Source organism: Stegastes partitus, unplaced genomic scaffold (genome assembly GCF_000690725.1).
Source record: "Stegastes partitus isolate 25-593 unplaced genomic scaffold, Stegastes_partitus-1.0.2 Scaffold18, whole genome shotgun sequence".
Lineage (NCBI taxonomy): Eukaryota > Metazoa > Chordata > Actinopteri > Pomacentridae > Stegastes > Stegastes partitus.
This window is the reverse complement of record NW_007577749.1, coordinates 1,608,063-1,627,266: the sequence shown is the minus strand read 5'-3', so window position 1 is coordinate 1,627,266 and position 19,204 is coordinate 1,608,063. Positions and strand designations below refer to the sequence as shown.

At 43.6% G+C, this 19,204-nt stretch overlaps 2 protein-coding genes across 2 annotated transcripts in view; both read right to left on the bottom strand.

Annotated features, from left to right (window-relative positions):
* The window catches only part of LOC103365049 (xylose isomerase-like), a 9,342-nt gene extending 4,397 nt beyond the window's left edge, over positions 1-4,945 (bottom strand). The window contains exons 1-5 of the mRNA XM_008292376.1: positions 4,847-4,945; positions 4,400-4,479; positions 4,009-4,081; positions 3,706-3,818; positions 3,596-3,621 (exon numbers count right to left, since the gene is read on the bottom strand). Coding sequence (XP_008290598.1) covers positions 3,596-3,621; positions 3,706-3,818; positions 4,009-4,081; positions 4,400-4,479; positions 4,847-4,874 — 320 coding nt within the window. The 5' untranslated portion in view covers positions 4,875-4,945. The remainder of the gene's footprint in view (positions 1-3,595; positions 3,622-3,705; positions 3,819-4,008; positions 4,082-4,399; positions 4,480-4,846) is intronic.
* Positions 4,946-5,574: 629 nt separating this feature from the next.
* rnf144b (ring finger protein 144B) lies at positions 5,575-18,054 on the bottom strand. Its single transcript, XM_008292368.1, has 8 exons — positions 17,799-18,054; positions 14,906-15,184; positions 13,455-13,559; positions 12,623-12,683; positions 10,810-11,023; positions 8,457-8,601; positions 8,258-8,347; positions 5,575-6,657 (listed from the first exon to the last, which is right to left on the bottom strand). Exons 2-8 carry the CDS (start codon positions 15,083-15,085, stop codon positions 6,493-6,495), a joined length of 960 nt encoding a protein of 319 aa, XP_008290590.1. The 5' UTR covers positions 15,086-15,184; positions 17,799-18,054; the 3' UTR covers positions 5,575-6,492.
* Positions 18,055-19,204: the final 1,150 nt, after the last annotated feature.

Here is a 19,204-nt window from a genome sequence, read left to right as displayed (position 1 = left end):
AAAAGAAGCAAGTCTCCTCAGCAGGTATAAGCGACACTGACCCTTCTTATACAGAGAGTCAGTGTTGTCTGTCCAGACCAGTTTGTTGTTTAGGTGAACACCCAGGTACTTGTAGGTCCTCACTCTCTCGATGTCAAGTCCTTGGATGTTCTGCGGGGGAGTGTGTGCGGGTTTCCTGTGGAAATCGATTACCATCTCATTTGTCTTGCTGGCGTTCATTTGAAGGTGGTTCTGCTCACACCAGTCGACAAAGTCCATGATGACCTTCCTGTACTCACAGTCGTTCCCCTGTGACATGCATCCTATGATGGCAGAGAACTTCTGGAGATGACAACTGTCCGTGGAGTACTGGAAATCTGATGTGTAAAGGGTGAAGAGGAAAGGTGAGAGTACTGTGCCCTGAGGAGTGCTGCGCACCAACACATCAGACACACAGTTCTGTAGCCTCACATACTGGGGTCTGGACAGCAGAGGATCCATGTTTGGGCTCACCAGGGGGCGAAGATGGTTCAGGACAATCCTCTCCAGTGCCTTCATAAGATGGGAGGTTAAGGCCACGGGTCTAAAATTGTTGGGCTCCTTGGGACACGAGGTCTTTGGGACCGGGACCACACAAGACGTCTTCCACTTGGCAGGAACTCTCTCCAGTCTCAGGCTTAGGTCGAAAACGTAGCAGACCACCTGACAGAGCTGGTCTGAGACGGCGGCGGTGGTGAGGGAGGTGAGGAGGGGGAGGGGGCAACTAGGGAAGGGGAGCTGGAGGTGCTGGAGGTAGACAGGACAGTGCTCAGGCTGTAGGGGGAGGGGGTGAGACCAGTATCAAATCGTTGAAAAACAGGTTTAACTGTCCCCAGGTTCAGGGTTCCTCTGTTTGCCTTTGTCTTGCCCTGATATGGTCTGGAGTCCTCTCCAGACCTGTCTCGCGTTGTTGTTCTGTAGCCGGTCCTCCATTTTCTTCCTGTAGTTGGCCTTACATTCTCTGATCTTTCTTTTAAGATCCCTCTGTACCCTCCTCAGTTCTTCTCTGTCACCAGACTTAAAAGCCCTGCTTTTCTCCAGCAGCAAGGCTCTCAGCTCAGGAGTCACCCATGACTTGTTGTTTAAGAAACACCGTGCCCTCCTGGTGGGCACAGTGGTCTCCACACAGAAATGTATGTATTCAGTGATACAGTCCGTTAAACTGTCAATGTCCTGTCCATGTGGCTCACAGAGCACCTCCCAGTCGGTGGTGTTAAAACCATCTTTGAGTGCCTCAATGGCCTCATCAGACCACTGCTTCACACACTTTTTGGTCGGAGGTTCCTTCTTCACAATAGGTGTGTAAGCAGGGAACAGATGGACCAGGTTGTGGTCTGAGCGGCCAAGCGGGGGGAGGGGGGAGGAACTGTAGGCATCTGCTGTGTTTGCATACAGCAGGTCCAGATTTTTGGTGGGACTGCCATTAGAGGATGAAGTCTAGTCAAACTGATCAAGTCATTCAACTAATGTCAATGTGCCAAGCTGCAGAAAGGGCTGAAGGTGTNTTATAGCACATAGTGGAAAGTGTTTGTTGGTGGAAAAAAGAAAAAGTGCAGCAGTAACAGAGGTACCAGTGGAGTTTGTAGTGCAGCGTTGTAAAATCTGACTGTTGTTGGGATGAAGGACCTGCGGAAACATTCCTTCTTACACTTTGGGTGTAACAGTCTGTCGCTGAATGCACTGCGTAAGGAGTTCACAGTCTGATGCAGAGGGTGGGAGGTGTTTCCTATGATAGCAGACAGTTTGGCCAGTGCCCTCCTCTCTCCCACCACCTCAGTGGAGTCCAGGGGGCAGCCACAGACTGAGCTGGCTCTTTTTAACAGTCTGTTGAGTCTGCTCTTATCACGCTCAGAGCATCCCCCTCCCCAGCACACTACTGCATAAGAGACCACTGATGCCACCACAGTCTCATTGAACGTCCTCAGCAGTGGCCTGCACACACCAAAAGAAGCAAGTCTCCTCAGCAGGTATAAGCGACACTGACCCTTCTTATACAGAGAGTCAGTGTTNAACGTCCTCAGCAGTGGCCTGCACACACCAAAAGAAGCAAGTCTCCTCAGCAGGTATAAGCGACACTGACCCTTCTTATACAGAGAGTCAGTGTTATCCGTCCGGTCCAGTTTGTTGTTTAGGTTCACACCCAGGTACTTGTAGGTCCTCACTCTCTCCATGTCAAGTCCCTGGATGTTCAGCAGTGGAGTGTGTGTGGGTTTCCTGTGGAAATCGATCACCACCTCCTTTATCTTGCTGGCGTTCAATTGACGGTGGTTCTGCTCACACCAGTCGACAAAGTCCATGATGACCTTCCTGTACTCACAGTCGTTCCCCTGTGACACGCATCCTATGATGGCAGAGTCATCGGAGAACTTCTGGAGATGACAACTGTCCGTGGAGTACCGGAAATCTCTGGTCTTCTTAAGCTGCATTCTCACCTGATCCACTGTTGGTGTGAGGAGAGGAGGAGAAGATGGGGGGGGCAACTAGGGAAGGGAAGCTGGAGGTGCTGGAGGTAGACAGGACAGTGCTCAGGCTGGAGGGGAAGGGGGTGAGACCAGTATCAAATCTGTTGAAAAACAGGTTTAACTGTCCCCAGGTTCAGGGTCCCTCTGTTTGCCTTTGCCTTGCCCTGATATGGTCTGAAGTCCTCTCCAGACCTGTCTCGCGTTGTTGCTCTGTAGCCGGTCCTCCATTTTCTTCCTGTAGTTGGCCTTACATTCTCTGATCTTTCTTTTGAGATCCCTCTGTACCCTCCTCAGTTCTTCTCTGTCACCAGACTTAAAAGCCCTCCTTTTCTCCAGCAGCAAGGCTCTCAGCTCAGGAGTCACCCATGACTTGTTGTTTAAGAAACACCGTACCCTCCTGGTGGGCACAGTGGTCTCTACACAGAAATGTATGTATTCAGTGATACAGTCCGTTAAACTGTCAATGTCCTGTCCATGTGGCTCACAGAGCACCTCCCAGTCAGTGGTGTTAAAACCATCTTTGAGTGCCTCAATGGCCTCATCAGACCACTGCTTCACACACTTTTTGGTCGGGGGTTCCTTCTTCACAATAGGTGTGTAAGCAGGGAGCAGATGGACCAGGTTGTGGTCTGAGCGGCCAAGCGGGGGGAAGGGGAAAGGAACTGTAGGCATCTGCTGTGTTTGCATACAGCAGGTCCAGAGTTTTGTTGTCCCTGGTGGGACTGCCATTAGAGGATGAAGTCTAGTCAAACTGATCAAGTCATTCAACTAATGTCAATGTGCCAAGCTGCAGAAAGGGCTGAAGGTGTGTGTATTGAAAGTCTCATCAGGAGCATCAGCAGGAAGTAAGAAACTGTATGTAGATGTATGTGATTCAAAGACCTCCAACTGTCTTTGACTGCCAGAGATTTTACTCTAAAAAGTATTTGAGATCATTTTGTTCCATTACTTTTGAACTTTGGCCAAATCATGTTAAAATGGGGAACTGTCCAGATATCTGCAGTCTACACATTGAGTTTTAAACTGTAAACTCATTCTGAGTGTATCATTATCTTCTCTGGTCTTTCAGAGCTTTGTCAGGTAGTAGTGGAAGCAAATTGCTTTAAGTGACTCACCTGTCATGAAACGTGTAATACTTCACCTATGAAAACAAGCAAATGTCAAAAAATAAATACAGCAATTTGAATCAGCTACACAGTATTCAAATTCAGCCGAATCTCCTCACCCCAAGCTTAGTGAAAAATTCAAATGCAGCATGGAGTCGCTTCTTAGCCGATTCCATAGGAGTCCCTTCATTCCAGGGCCGCTGGAGGGTTGGAAAACCAAAAGGATCAGCACCTACCAAACAGAAAACAAGATAATGCTACATAGGAGACGTGTGTAGACCTGAAGTAAAACAAGCGACTCTTGTGATGGCTAGAAAACATTTTAAGAGGTCTGAAGCAAGTGTTAGTCAAAGTCGGCCAACACTGAGCCTCCACAGACTGTTTGATGATCAGTGTGAGTGTTGGCTCAGATGTTACAGTACCAGTGCCACAGAAGGAGTGCCAGTAGCAGACGGAGAACCTCAGCCAGTCCTCCATCGTCCTCCCCATCAGCACCTGCACAGAGGAACGCTGAGCACAGCCTCCACAACTCTACATCTGCATTCAAATCCATGACAAGAACACAGGCAGGCCTGCACAGGGCTAAACCTCCTGAGAGGGCCCCTGGGTCCACATGATACATGTGAAATATTCCACAACAAAACAACTGCATATAAAAAAGTATAACAGTAAAACAGGTATGGTTAAAAAATAGATTTTGTCAGAGAGTCCCTTGGTGAAGCCCTCATTGCTGAAATACGTGGTTCAATAAACAATAAATCAAATTGACTCAGATGGCATGAAATCAATCTGGGAGTCCTTTGTGACTCTTACCTCTTCTGCATTGTAGTGCTTAAAGCACATGACATCTCTGGGTCCAGCACCTGGTGTATACTGGATCTTACTGGGAATACCTGTGCAACATGGGGAGCAATATTTAACAAAGGTGGAAACATTCAGAACTTCTTCAACCATGTGGCTCATGGGAAATGTAGTGTCAGGAAACAAAACGCAATCTGATCGAAAGTAAAGATCGAATGATAAAGCAGAGATATGTTTGATAGAATCAGTACACACACACTACTGTACTGTCAGACTACAGACTGCTGCAACAGTTTCAGTGTTGTTTGCTCTATTAAACTATGTGTTTGGACAAACTGTTGTTCGCCTCGTTGTTCACGGCACGCTGCACAAACAGGACGCTTTGTGTCCACACAGACACACACAGCTCACAGTCTATAACTTACTGACACTTTTGAGCATTGCCACTCTCTCATTTACCTGCAAAGAATTCCTCCTGTGCTGCCATTTCTGGGTCCAAACTTTTACAGTTCCTGCAAGCACGATTTAGTCCACGTCCTTCCTGTGCTGCTGCAAAAGAAACAGTTCCTTCTTTGGCCACAAGGCGTCGCTAAATCCCTTTAAAATCACACTGACCTCGTTTCAACAGTGGAGGTAACATTTGCATGAGTGAAAATGAAGTTGTTTGCGTTCATTTAACTGCCATCCCATGAAGGAAATCTCACACATGTGGCACTTAAGCATTATGTAGTGAATGTCCATGTATCTCTCTAATCAATCACACAGTCATGTGCTGGTCAGTATTTATGTAGGCCAGTGTTACACAGCATACATGAGGCATCGATTGTCGCAATCATGCTCATCTAAAACGAGACCAGTTCGTGGGCTTGAGCTTCTTGATGGGAAATAATAATGCCAATGACCACAAGAGCATCAGTTTGATGAACATCTCCTAATATAAAGTTTTTTGCCTTAAACTGGCTGTATAATTTGGATTAAATAAAGACACTGAATGCATCTGTTTCCATTCATCATTTCAGTCCCCCAGTATATGAAGTTAATTATAAGCACTAAAAATACTGGTGTGTGCCAAACAAAAAGGTTATGTCCATATATTTCAGTATATTATGTACAAACTGTTATCCAATATGCAGCACATCTTTACATCTGTATCCTGAAATGAAACATATCACTGGCAAACTGCACCATCGGATGCATGTTCAATACATTATGTTTATTTTCATTTACAATGGCGCTTTTAGAAAATATCTGATGCAGAAACATCAACAGAAACGTAGAAATGATACCATACACACATAGCCCATAAATACATATTAACACACTTTAGAAAAGTACACATTATCCTTTAGAGCCTTTGGTCTGGAACATACGCCAGGTGGAGACAACAAACATTCGCAGAGGAAGAGTTCTCTGTGCACCATTGCAGCCCTATCGTGTTTCATATCAGTACAGAATCAACAGTGCACACGTGATGCCGTTTGCCTTCTCCCATTATCGAAGAATGTTTTGCATTGTTTCGGGATATACAACCCTGTGTGATCCTGACAGTCCGTTTTCATTATGCTAAAATTTTTTGCATAAGATAAAGATAGAATGGAAGGCAAAACAAATTGAACCAAGCACCAGGCACTGTAGAGCGAGGCACTTGAGCACCTAACACCTCTGGTTTGGCATCATGACGTTTGGCACATGAGGGTGGCGTTGCACTTTGAACTGCGTGTGTGTGTGTGTATGTTAGAGAGAGAAAGCCCTGTGCAGGAAAAACTCTCACAGCCACCGATTTCTACTTAGTATCTGTTGTGCCTCTGAAAACTAGCTAGGCGAGCGACTTACATTCATTCTCCACATATATACACTTCCATCGGATGAAGTACATACTCTTGCAATTCAAGAGTGATTTCTGAGCAGCCGTCTCACTGAGGCTTCATATAAAAGTCTGTACTTGTTCATCCGGATGACCCACTTGCAGTTCCAGCCTGTCGAGAAATAAAAAAAGTGCCCCATTGTTCCTTAAGTCATTTTCTTTTCCACCATGCAGTGCACTTGTCTTGGCTTTCATGAGGTTAGTGGCATGATCCTGGGCAGGCAGATGAGAGCGGGAGCTGCTATGATGTGGAGGAGTCTGGCTGGCTGAGGTCCTTCTTCCTCTTCTTCTTCTTCTTCCCTCTGCAGGGCTTGCACACGCAGCAAAGGATGAAGGGCGATGCCAGCAGCAGGAGAGGAGACGTCACCAGCACAATGATGCTGACTCCCACCAGGATACCCACCACCTGAGAGACAACATCGCAACATGTTTAAAGCACCCATCAATACTTGGACACAAGTGACAGTGTTAAAGTGAAAAGGAGTCGCTCCTAGTGACTATAAAGCATCTTTCTGCTTACTGGTTTTGATTGAGTTCTGACATAAACCCTCTGTACATCAGCTACTCTGGACTAAACAGTAAACAGAGAAATGTTGCAACTAGCTGGTGAACAATGCTGAGCATTTAGCACCTAAAGAGACACACATATTTCTCAGGTGCTGAACCAAAATAGAAGCAAAAGTGAATATTTAACTTTCATCCATCAGACAGACAGAGACAGGACTCCTAATGAACTCTAACTTTGCTCTGTGTCGTTTGAATGCGAAACAAAGCAACTGTCCAGTACCCGTGCTTCATCAGGTGATATAATGTCACTGTTTACAGCATTTGCTTCTTCCCCAAAAAGTTTTTTTTGTTTGTTTTGTTTTTTTGTTTTTTTGGCACTTTAAATTAGAGAAGTACTTAGGGTTGGCAAAACATAAACATCAAAGTGGTCCATATATTAAGTTATTCTTGGTTCATATAGAACTTTAATACAGACATACCTTTCCATCGCTTATTCTTATTACTGTCTGCAAATGTCGCTGAGAGGACAGGCACCTTCCAGCCACTTCTGCACTGGACTTTATGATAAATAAAGTTCTACAATGTGTCTTGTAATACTGTATTTTTATGGTATGGGTTGGTGTTGCTTTACAGCTGAAAAAGTATAAATATATGTGTAGCTTTCAGCTGAAACTAATAACACACAGATGAAATGAGACATTTTGTACAAAAAGTAAAGCATGTCACTGTGGCAAAAGGAATTAGTGGCAAACAGACCTGTTAGGCAAGGGTGTAACCCCGTCTGTCATGTGTTGTTTGGCAAGAAACAGCTGTGCTGTTGTACTTCAACTCTCCAGACACTTAGCAACGTGTACACACTGAGACGCAATCAGGAGGTTCACAGCAAACTTAATGCTAATCATGTGATAATGGTATCAGAGCAGGGAAAAGCAGAAACAAAGTAGGTTTGGCAGCCAGTTGTAATCATGTTGTTGAATAGATGACGTCATTGCAGGGCAGGAGATTAGTGCTGGAACTAGTTCAGTTTAAAGTCTGATAAAGGAACTTCTGGTCACACTGGTGGAAAAAAAAAAACCACAGGCAGCAAGCTAGCACAGATTTTACAGTCATTAAGGGGAACTTTAATAATGAATGTAGAAGATGATAAACAGAGGAAGCTAAATGTTTGCTGTGTCTGATGGTAAATAAGAGTTAAGTTACACACTGATATCATTTTTAAAAAAAATTCTGAATAAAGTGAAACATGCCATTGATATCTTACTATCCAGGACTGATTCCTGTAATTTCACTGGTGGGTGTTACTACCTAAAAGTGGAGCTGGGAAGACGGCCAATCCTGGTGGTGTGATGGCACAGTTACACTAAAATTAAACCCATGCATGCGATAGCCTGGCCCTTGCGGATGGGTGGCTCAGTAGGCTAATCCATTCAGACAATGACAGCGTCACTAGCCTGAAATTAATGCTGTATGTCTGCTCTGCTGTCTGTAAATGGCCTCACCTGCGTTCTGTTCCACATAACCGAGGCCCTGGAGTGTCCCAGCTTGTTTCTGCACGGCCCCTTATCATAATGTCTCAGGAAGATATCCCCCTGCATTTAAACACATACACATAGACACACACATTAGGTCTAGTTATTTTTCAACTTGTGTTCAACCCAATGAATCACATCTGTGGGTTAGGTATCAGGGGAGACTCACATCCAGGTTCTGCAGGCAGTACCAGCAGAAGGTGTGTTTGCAGCTCTTACACAACATCTGTGCACAGCCCTGATTCCTCTCGATGTAGATACCACACATAGGACACTGCTTGATGGGCACATCGGAGTCACTGTCGGAGTGGGCCCTGGAGAAAGACACATTAGGAATGCCATTAATGGGAGCACGTTGGAGTATGAAGCCATGACGGCCTCAGGAGTTTCCAGGCAATGTGTGAACTCTTTTTTTAGCAGTAGTGTGAAGGGTCAGTGCTCACTTTGAACTGGGTTAATTATTTTGGGAAACAAAGGTATGAGAGAAGCGTTCTCCAAGTACAACGCAAGGCTCTATCCACCATTGACCTCAAAGCCATGGTTGGAGGTTTTAATACCCCTATGAAGCGACCCACAATTCCAAACAAATTACACAAGGCTGATTGAGATGATTTTAAAGTCATTGTCTTTAAACTTGAATTAATTGAGTATTTGGCCAGCATAAAAGCTCTGAACACAAATAGTGACATACACTATTATCACCTTATGAAGCTGTTAAGGCTAAGGGTTGAGGTTGGTTGGCTATTTACACATTAACACATATAATAAGCAATATTAGCAAGCAGCTCGAGTGTTTTGGATCACTGAATGAATGTAAGTCTAATATTTACTCTTCTTTTAGGCTGGTGGTGTGTGGTAGGTTTAAAAGAGCTGTCTTGTTGAAAACAGCTGCCTGTTGCAGCTGGGAATTATTATGAGAGCTGTGAGACTGAACCAAAACAGTAAACACACGACCACAGAGTTTAGGTATTGCACAAAACAATGAGACTAAACGGATCTGTTTGGGGTAGTTAAGGGGAACTAAAGAGTCAGGTGATCAACTTGTGAATTCTCTTCTTCTCCTCACTACGAGTGTTTCCTGGTTTTGTATATATCAGCAATTTCCAATATAAAAGCATTGATTAGAGCAACTTTAAATGTGACCTTCTTTTTCTGTGTGGAGCTAGCCTGGTTGCAGATCTATAAAGCATTAGCCACAGCTCCAAATTTATTAGCCATTACTATAGATTAGTGCTTGTTGAAGGCTGTTTCCCTGAGCCCGTCAAAGCTTCTGAAGGCAGGACTACCGACACCACCTGCCATTGCCAAAGCTAGAAAAGTAGCACGAAAATGGAGATAAGCGTGGATGAACTCCACAAACCTACACAGATAGTTGTAAATTGACATTCTTGAATTAGGACATTCTTTTTTGCCAACATTAACATTATGTTAAGTGACCACGGCAACTGCTTATCATTGCTACTTGCTACTGCAAAAACAATAAATGATCTCATAAAACAGAAAGCGACAAACTCGAGCACAGTGTCGGAATGAAAAATTGAAGAAAGTGAAAAGGCAATGAAATGTGCATATGGGGCGACCTTTGCAACAGCAAACGGAGCATTATGCAGGGAAATCAAAGTTATAGAAACAAGTGAAACTTAAATGTACAAATAAACTGAAAATGCAGAGTGAATTGCCCCGCAGGACTTCTGCAGTATTTTTAGAATCCTGACTATACTGCTGTTGCAAAAACACAGCCAGACAGCTCTGGTGGTTGAGGCAAATGGATATTTTGCTCTCAAAAATTCAAATCTAATATTGATATCCCCTCACTCTCTTCATCCACTGCTCCATCCTTCATAGCACACTGCAGAGACCACTGCTTCACTGCAGTGCACATTCCCTTGCTGTACAGTGAACTAACTGGCTCGGTGCCCATCCTCCTCCTCCCTTTGGCACTGAGACAATGGAATTCCAATATAACTCAGTGGCTCCCCAATGACATCAGTCAGTCTGGCAGCACCACAGCTCAGAGCAGCACAGTAATGTAGCTGTACAACAGGGACTACACAGAGGGCACTGCTGAGGAATACTAAGCTATTAATCCTGAAATAATGTTTTTATTCAGCATAAAGTCTCTACTGGGGGATGAGGAACTACACATCACTTCAACAATCCATTCAATGTGCTGTAAATACCCTACCATCACGTCTTTATATGAACCGGAGGGATGGGACTTTCCTCATAAAATAATGCAATTGACAGCAAAATTAATGCACACCATATGTTTTTTTTAAAAAAAGAATAAATATGTTTGTTTATATCAGTATCAAATGTGTCTTTGTATAGGCTCCAGCCGCCCTGCGACCCTGAGGATTAAGCGGTGTGTAGATAATGGATGGATGGATGGATGTGTCTTTGTAGATCCCTTAGCTCCCAAATCTAACACACTCCTCTTGCTTTTAGAACAGTATCGTTTTCAACATGCAGCTCTGCGGCTGGAGGCAGTGGGCAGCTGAGCAAACTGCCAGCTGACTGACCTGCTTTCATGAGAGGGTGAGGACAACATGATTGGCTGGCGCTCGGGGCAGGTGTGGCCGTCCTGCCACGGCCCTCTGCAGCCAGAGCAGAAGACAGCGCGACAGGATGGGCAGGGCACGGCGGCGGGTTGGCCCTCGGTGCTCGGCTGCACACTGCACACTGCCTGGCATTCAAGCACCGGGCACCAGGCTTTACTGGGGTCCAGCTTCACTTCTGAGGGGGAACAAAACAGGGAAGTGGTTAGAAAATTTCTTGGAGGATGCTAATTCCTAAACTAAGCTGAATTATAAGACAAATAAACTGGATTTTACCTTATGTTTCCGATCTGTATCTGCACCACCCCCATAAATACATTTATACAGGCAAGAAAATATTATTCACAAAAGATTTTGAAGGATAACCGGAAAGGACTTAAATTTACAACCGCTTAAGGTTAGATAATTTTTTATATAGGCTACATTTTTCATTATCAAGTGATCAGCACTCACGAGTTGAGAGCATCATGTGGTATTTCTAGTAAAAGAGTTTTTCAGTGGGATATTAGTTTTAGCTTCAATAACCCATAATCAATCAGCAGCAGCTTTGATGCCCTCTTCAGCTGACTGAATCTTAAGCAGAAGTGTAAATTGTAAATTGAATGCAGAATACGATGCATTCAACACTGTAACTGGCAATGAGGACAATCAGTTTCAAGCCCAAACATGACTGGAAAATTTACGTCAGACAACAACAGATGTAGAAAACAGATAGCAAAACACAGGCTACCAACCAGAACAGTGCCAGATGCTCAGTAAGTTCCTGTTTATTGCTCACACTGATATCGCAATGTTAGGCTGTTAGCATTTATCATGTTCCTCATCGGCTCGCGAGCATTTGCTGCTATGTGCAGCCAATACTGATGGTAATGTCCCAAACCACAGCACTACAGCAAGATTAGAACATCTAACAAATGCATTCTTCTTCTTTATAAATGGGTATCTTAAAATGCAAACAATTTTCCTAAAGGATTTGTATGGTCTCTAAAGAATAAGATTCATAATATAAAAGTGGATTTAAAAAAAAAAAAAAAAAAAAATATAAAAGTGGATTTAAAAAAAAAAAAAAAAAAATCCAATCTGAATTGTCACAACCAAACAAAAAACAGCCGTTGTGAGCTGACTCAGACGCTTTACCAGCTCCTACTTTCATTGTGAATCATAACTGAAGGGAAACACTGTTGCAAAACAGCCTGTACTTTGCACTTCTTTATACTTCCAATAATATGAGTCTTATGATTTATGGCTACAGTAAACAATAACTATTATTGGCTTCACAGCGTATTGTTACTGTGCAACTGGAAAAGACCAGTGTAGCTGCAAGGCAAACTAACCTCAGTTTGCAATTTATAAATGTCAACAGAAAGCTATTTCAACATTCTCTCTACTCACAGGCCTCTAGTGCAGAGCAGAGATACTATTTGCCTTCACAAACATTTCCACAACTTATGGTGCAATTAGTTACACATAGGTCACATAATTTATTTGCACTGAAAATCTCATTACTTCCGATTTGTCAAAATGGTAACATTGTAGTGTTTGCTGTTCTGATTATTGCTATATGCTGCTGGCTATCTTCAGTTCAACTATGAGTAATAAAGCCAGTGTTCCAGTAACCTCGGGCGTAAGCGGACCAGAGCAGAAAAAGAAAAAAAGGGAGCAGGCCCCACAATATCCCAGGCATGTGAAGCTCAACACTCAGTGGGGCTGCTTGTGTGACCTGAAATAGCCCACTGCCTGTCATGAGCCATCAGTATGCTAATGCAACAGTACCTACCTCTCTCAAACTTCAGACGTTGATACAGCTCCGCCTGATCTGCTGCAGCCAAACTAGATATCTGCAATCACAGAGCACAGGAGGGGCTTTAGTCATGCTCCATTCACTCAGTATTCAACTTCATGAGGCTTATGGTGAAGTTTGCAAAACCCAGAATGCTTTTCAAACCACAAAAACACCTCGTGTTCAAAATGAAAGTGAAGCTATTTTGTGTTGCTGCTGAGAAGACAATACTTCAGATCATCTTGGATAAGATGGTCACCTAGCAACTGCATTTTGGTGCATATTTTCGAACACACCTTAGCGAGTAGTGACTAGCCCCTGAGAGAAAATAGGGGTTGGTTGCAATATCTTTGGGTGTTTTAATGTAGACATACTTAGATGAGAAAAAAGATTACAGAAGAATTTCCATTTCTTTGCAAGTCAGCAGATGTAGCTTCCTTATTGTGGTGTTTACTGTGTGGTATCACTTTACTGCACTTGACTTTCCTCACAAGCAGGGTTTACACAACCCTTAATCCTGCCCACACAACTGTAAAATCACAAGGGTGAAAATCCCACTTCAAGTTTCAGCAGAAGTATGGTTGCAGCACTCAGGACTGGAAACAAACTGCTAAAACCAGCAACTTCAAAATGCCAGGAACGTTTTGCAACAAAAATCAGACACTGTTTGCAGTTTATTGCATGTCTGCACATCAAAAAAGCAAAAAAAAGTTTTAGTTGAGGTAAAACACAAATGCGATATTTGTGTTTTACCTCAACTAAAACTTTTTTTTTGCTTTTTTAGGTTTCTCTCATGACTTACATATGATTGGTTTTAAACAGGGCATACCTCAGAGTCTAGTAGCACTCCAGTCTTTTGGCACGCCATATCTGGGCAGGTGATAGGTGCACCCCCACCCTCCATTATGGCTAGCTGAACATACTGCTGCAAACACTGGACAGGAAAGAACAAAACAGCAACATTAGACTTGAAATTTAATGAAACAGTGAGAACCATACCACAATGCACAATGCAAAAATATCTTGCCTTGCTAGGCAGAAGTTTATCTTTACTGCCTATCCTGGATACAAAATAATACACAACACATACAACAACATGTTTGTGACAGTGTAATATGCAACGAGAGGAAAGAGCTGTTGTGAAAACAGGGCAATCTACTTTTCCCATTAACACAAGTTTCTTATCAACACTCACACGTCAAAAGTCATATGTTGCCACAACCATGAAATCTGGAAAGGTAGAAGGAACTAAGTAAACATTGCGCAAAGGCAGACAGTTTTGAGGAACAGAAAATCATTTAAATATCACTGTTCTGTTGAAGAAGACAACAAATCTATGGCAGAAGTGAGGAATGTGCAAACGTGTGCTCATCATCTGTGTTCTCATTTCGCAAGCAGAATCGACCATATCAAAACACAAGCAACAGTGTGTTGTCTTCAACCACACGAGACAAGTTGTTTCAGATTCACACAGCTTAGACAAGCAGCGTTTACGGTATCCGTGTCCCTCGTTCCTCTGCTGCGTATGTGCGTTATGCTTTATCTGTGTGACCTTGTGCGTGCAGCGCTGACAACTTAGCTAGCTTGGACAGAGATTAACACCTGCCACTATCTGGAATCCGCTCAGTTTTGATATGCCAGGCAGGAACGCATTAGATGAGAACAGTGCAGCAGCAAACAGACCTCTGTACTCTGGTTATAAATAATACAGCTCTGTATTCTAAAGATAGCGCTTCTGTTCTCATAAAAGGACTGAAATTGAAACTCAGGTCATGTTTGTCAGTTGTTAAGAAACTGTCAACACCTCTGATAAATCACAAAAAAATTCCAAGGACAACTCAAAGAGACTAAATGTGAGAGAATGCCACTCCTCTGTTGAAACCACTTGATTACACTGAAATGGAAATATGCAAGCCTTACTCATAAGAGGATCTATTTTAAGGCCTTAAAGTGGGAGTGGGAGCAGTGCTGCAATAAAAGAGACCATCCCATTCCAAGTAATTTAAACGTTGGGCATTTGCCTAAATTGACCAAATGACAAAGTCTGGTGTTAGATTACTTCTGTGAAATCTTCTCTGTCTATAGAAAATGACTAAAAAGTTTGAGCAATACAACTCTGAATGTAGTCTTAAGACACATTATTCTGTTTCAGCTCTAACAGTTCACAGGTTTGAATGCCATAATAGTTCATGTGTCCTAAACTGCTCAAACAAACACCTGGATATGAGCATTATCTAATATAAGTACTGTGACTTGAATAAACTGGACATCTCTACATACCGCGGTGCAGAAAATGCACTTGCAGCTCTGCAGTTCCTTGGTGGCTGCAGATGGCTGCTCACTGAGGCACAGCTTGCAGAAGACATCGGGCCCTGGCTGGGGGTCAGCGGCAGCCTCAGATGTCTCCAGTGCCGAATCCCTGGCTTCCCGGTGGCTCGGGGTGGCACTCCTGCTGGCCATGATGAGGTGAAGCGAGCAGGCAGGGAGGGAAATATGGAGAAATCAGGCTGCTCCTAGCCCTTCTGCTGGGGATGGAGGGGAGCTTCAGCCTCCATGTTCCTAAAAGCAGAAGAAGCACTATTGTATTTGTCTGTTCAGTGTGGGCGTAACTCTGCTTTCCCTTCCCCTTTGGACAACACTGCACCTAGTTTCTGGAAACTCCTTCTGAAAACTGGCGTACCAACTCCCTGCATCAACACACAGCGATTGTCTTGCTCATTGACGGATGAATTAGTCACTGTTTAAACCTGCGTGGCGCATAAAGCAAACCGTAATTGTAATTACTGCATAATACTGACTCCTCAACATCATCCTTTGTTGTCTCTTTATGTATGGATGTCACTTTTAAGGCTAAAGTCCAAGGTCTGTGTTTGCCAAGCCCACAGTTATCGAACAGATCCTTGTTCTTTTTGACTGGACGATTGATTGATGGTTGATGTTCACGTAATTTATAAAAACATGGTCAAAAGGCTTGAGTGGCAACAAAAGGTTGAAATACTGGTTGAGCAAATGATGTCAAAACAGAATTGAATTTTACCATTTCAGCCTATTTATCAAGGTTCAGGAAGGCAGGTAAGGAGCAGTGTTTTCTATGATACATAATAACACCCTTTGGAGTACACTTGTGGTTTTGCAAGTTTGCAGGCCTTTTACATGCAAAAAAAAAGCTATGTAACTATAAATATCTGTACAGACTCTCAAGGCAAGACTTTCAATCATTATTGGAACATACTTCAGTCGGGACCTTTGTGGAAGAACAAACATCTCTTCAACTACAGCATTATGCACAAATTTTAAGTGACTTCCTCGTTGCTTATCAGATGTAACGCACTAGTTACAAATTTTGAAACAGCAGGACACATGTTGGTGGATAATAAAAAACTAACCTGGTGGTAAAGGGAGCCAAAGTTACTAAACCCAACGTCAGCCCTTTGGTTCTGTCCAGTCCCAAAAAGCATAAGAAATAACAACGCCATAATCTGGGATTTGCGATTAATCCTGCGGGTAACAGTGGTTGGACACCGAACAGGGTCACACAGGAAACTGCAGTGTTAAAAACACACTGTGAAGCCTGAGCGACTGTTGAAATCACACATTATCCCACACACAATGTTCTCTATTTCAGCAGACTGTTAAAGTTGGCAGGAAACTTTGGAGCAACTCAATCAATGCAGCCACCATCACCAGCAGTGGCCTGAATTTTTCACTGAGGGCTCGTTTATAATGTGCTATCGATCAGCGGCGGCATACATGCGGATCACTGACAGTAGTGCTTGTTGAGGTTATGGAGCAGCTCACGTTGCTATTTCTGCACAGTCATAGTCTATCCCCCTGCACTACTTTCAGACAGGCGAGCTGAGCCGGCTGCAGTCATCATCCCACAGGGCTGTCAGCCTGTCCTGTCCTGCCTGAGCATAACCAACCCTGTGGTTTTACATGGGAAAATAACAGCTTTCTTGCGTGCTCGCTTTCCTCCATGGAAACTCCAACGTGTAATTAATAACAGAGCATCGCTTTCATCCCTGGGCAACTTCAAAGTTTAGACGAACTTGAGATTACCTGGGTAACCATTTGTCAACAGATCAGACTGGAAGAAGTGTGTGTGTGTTACAATGACCAACCACTATTGAACACCTTTGCATGACAGCTATGAGGTAGTTTGATAGACTGTGAACTGCAGACCTCATAAATACATCACAGCTATCTGATTGCAGTGCAACCCAGCGATCAGATTTAAGTTTGAGGATTAGAACGTCGTTAGAAAGCTGCTTCAGAAGCATTTCCACCCTTAATGTTTGCATAAAAGAGTGAAACTAAACAAATTAAATGTCAACACAAACTCCTAACAACCAGAATTTTAAATTGAAACACATCCGTCCCTGCCCCCAAAAAGCCCACAAATACCCTGTAACCTCCACTGTTGGAGCAACATGTTAATCAAAATGCCCTTGTGTGGTAACAGTTTCTTTTTAGGTGTGGAGCTGACCATCTGATGATTAGCAGTCCTCACGGATCAAGGTCTAGGTGGCATTCCAGTCCCGGGCTGGGGGTGGGGTGGGCTGGGGTGGGCTGGGGTGGAGGGCATCAAAGCATCATTGTTGACCGGAGAGGCAGAACGGAAAACCAGTTCTGCCCGGTGAAAAGCTGCTGCCACTTTTATACAGACTACTGCTGTGTTGTGGAGGGAGGCAGCTGGGAGTGTGTGCTTGGGGAAGTGTGTAGCAGAATTCATATGGCATCATTTGTACAGCTGCACTCACTCCCTGTCTGCCTATCTGGCTCTAAGGACTTCCAGCCTAATAGCCAGTTTCTGTTTTTTGAGCATAGAAAGTTGAAACACTTGGAAATCTAAGTTTTGATCTAATGCACATAAGACAATAACTGTGGTGGAGATTTAATTAGACAGGTGTGATTTAAATGTGTAGTTAGAGTCCCAGGGTGCTGTGACATATGCATATCTATTACCCACTAAAAATCGAATCTGTTGCAGTGCATTCAACTACACCACACATACAATCTGACACATCTGCATCCCCCTCAAGGTTGCACACTCGCATAGGTCAACATTTAAAATTCTGACGCGTTCACCTTATGATAGTGATTTCATAAAGAGCCTGGGTGATGGATGGTCCACGGTGATGCAGACAAAAGCCACAAAAGGTGGGGGACCTACCTTGCCTGTGGACCGCTGGGTGTAGGAGCAGCCTGAGTCCAGATGCACAGCCGCAGTGCTCTTATTACTGTGGCACAGACACATGTGTTGATACGGTCTGCTGGAATAATAACCTGCTGTCAACGCCTAACGCCGCTGCGGACACACCGATAGCCCCTTTCTAACAGCCGCACCGAGCTCAGAGAAAAACTAAAGACATGTTTAACCGTCCTGCTCGCTGCTGTCTGGCCTGTGTGTGTGTGTCCTGCTGTGTGTCGGCTTTGCTCCTGCGTTTCGTTTCCATCCAGGAAGCTGTGCTCGCTCCCTAATGATCTCCGCTCTCGACTGCTCCTGCTGGCTGGTTCACTCGATGCTGCTTTCACGGACAGTCTGGAAATTTACGTGTCATCCGGAGCCCGGAGGTATTACACATATGGTATTACATCAACTTGTTACTTCTGTTTAATTTTTGGTAGCATTAATTGGCTATAATTAGCTAATGCTGCTTATTATAGTGTGTAAAGTTAATACTAATGGGATTCATTTTGTAAACAACTCAGACTCGGACTATTACCATGTTGTAATGTGTGGCATAAATGTTTCCTAAGATGAAATCACCTAGTTAAAAAGGGTGGTACAATAGCACTAATTTCTGCCCCACGTTTTAAATTTGGAACACACAGACAGAAACTGATTGCTTTAAAAGTTGATATAAAACCTTGATCTTTTTAAATTGTTGATGATACTTTTGAAAAATCATTAAAGATCTTCCAAACCATTCAGACAAAAAAATAATCCGGTCAATGCATACAATATATTTTTCCTTCCTAGTTACAACCAAATCTGCAATTTATTTGAAAATTATTTGATGCTAGTGTGTTTTCTATCGAGGTCATCTTTGTGTTGATTCTAAAACTGAGTTGTGTTGGGAAAATGGTTCAATGGTTAAAAGAACATTTACTGGATAGATTATGGCTATATGACTGTAAGTACTGTCAGCCCAGGTAAGGATGATGTCTTGTCTCTGCTTTTCATAGATGACATGGTTTCACTGACTTCTTCAACCCAACACCTTCAGCTCACACTGGGGCAGTCTGCAGCTGAGTGAAAAGGTTCAGAGTCAACACCTCCAAATCTAAGACCATGGTTCTCTGCTGGAAGCTGGTGGATTGCTTCCTCTGGGTTGGGGGTGAGTTGCTGCCTCAAATGAAGGAGTTTAAGTATGTCAGGATCGTGTTCAAAAATGGAGGGGAGATGGACACATACAGATTGGGGCAGCGTCAGCAGCAATGTGGGCATTGTACCAGACCATTGTCGTGAAGAGGGCTGGAAGGTCGTTAGTACGCCCCCTGCCACAATGGGGTTTGTTAGGTGGACAAACACAACATTCCGATGCACTTCAAGCCCACCAACTCGCTGAGACAGAA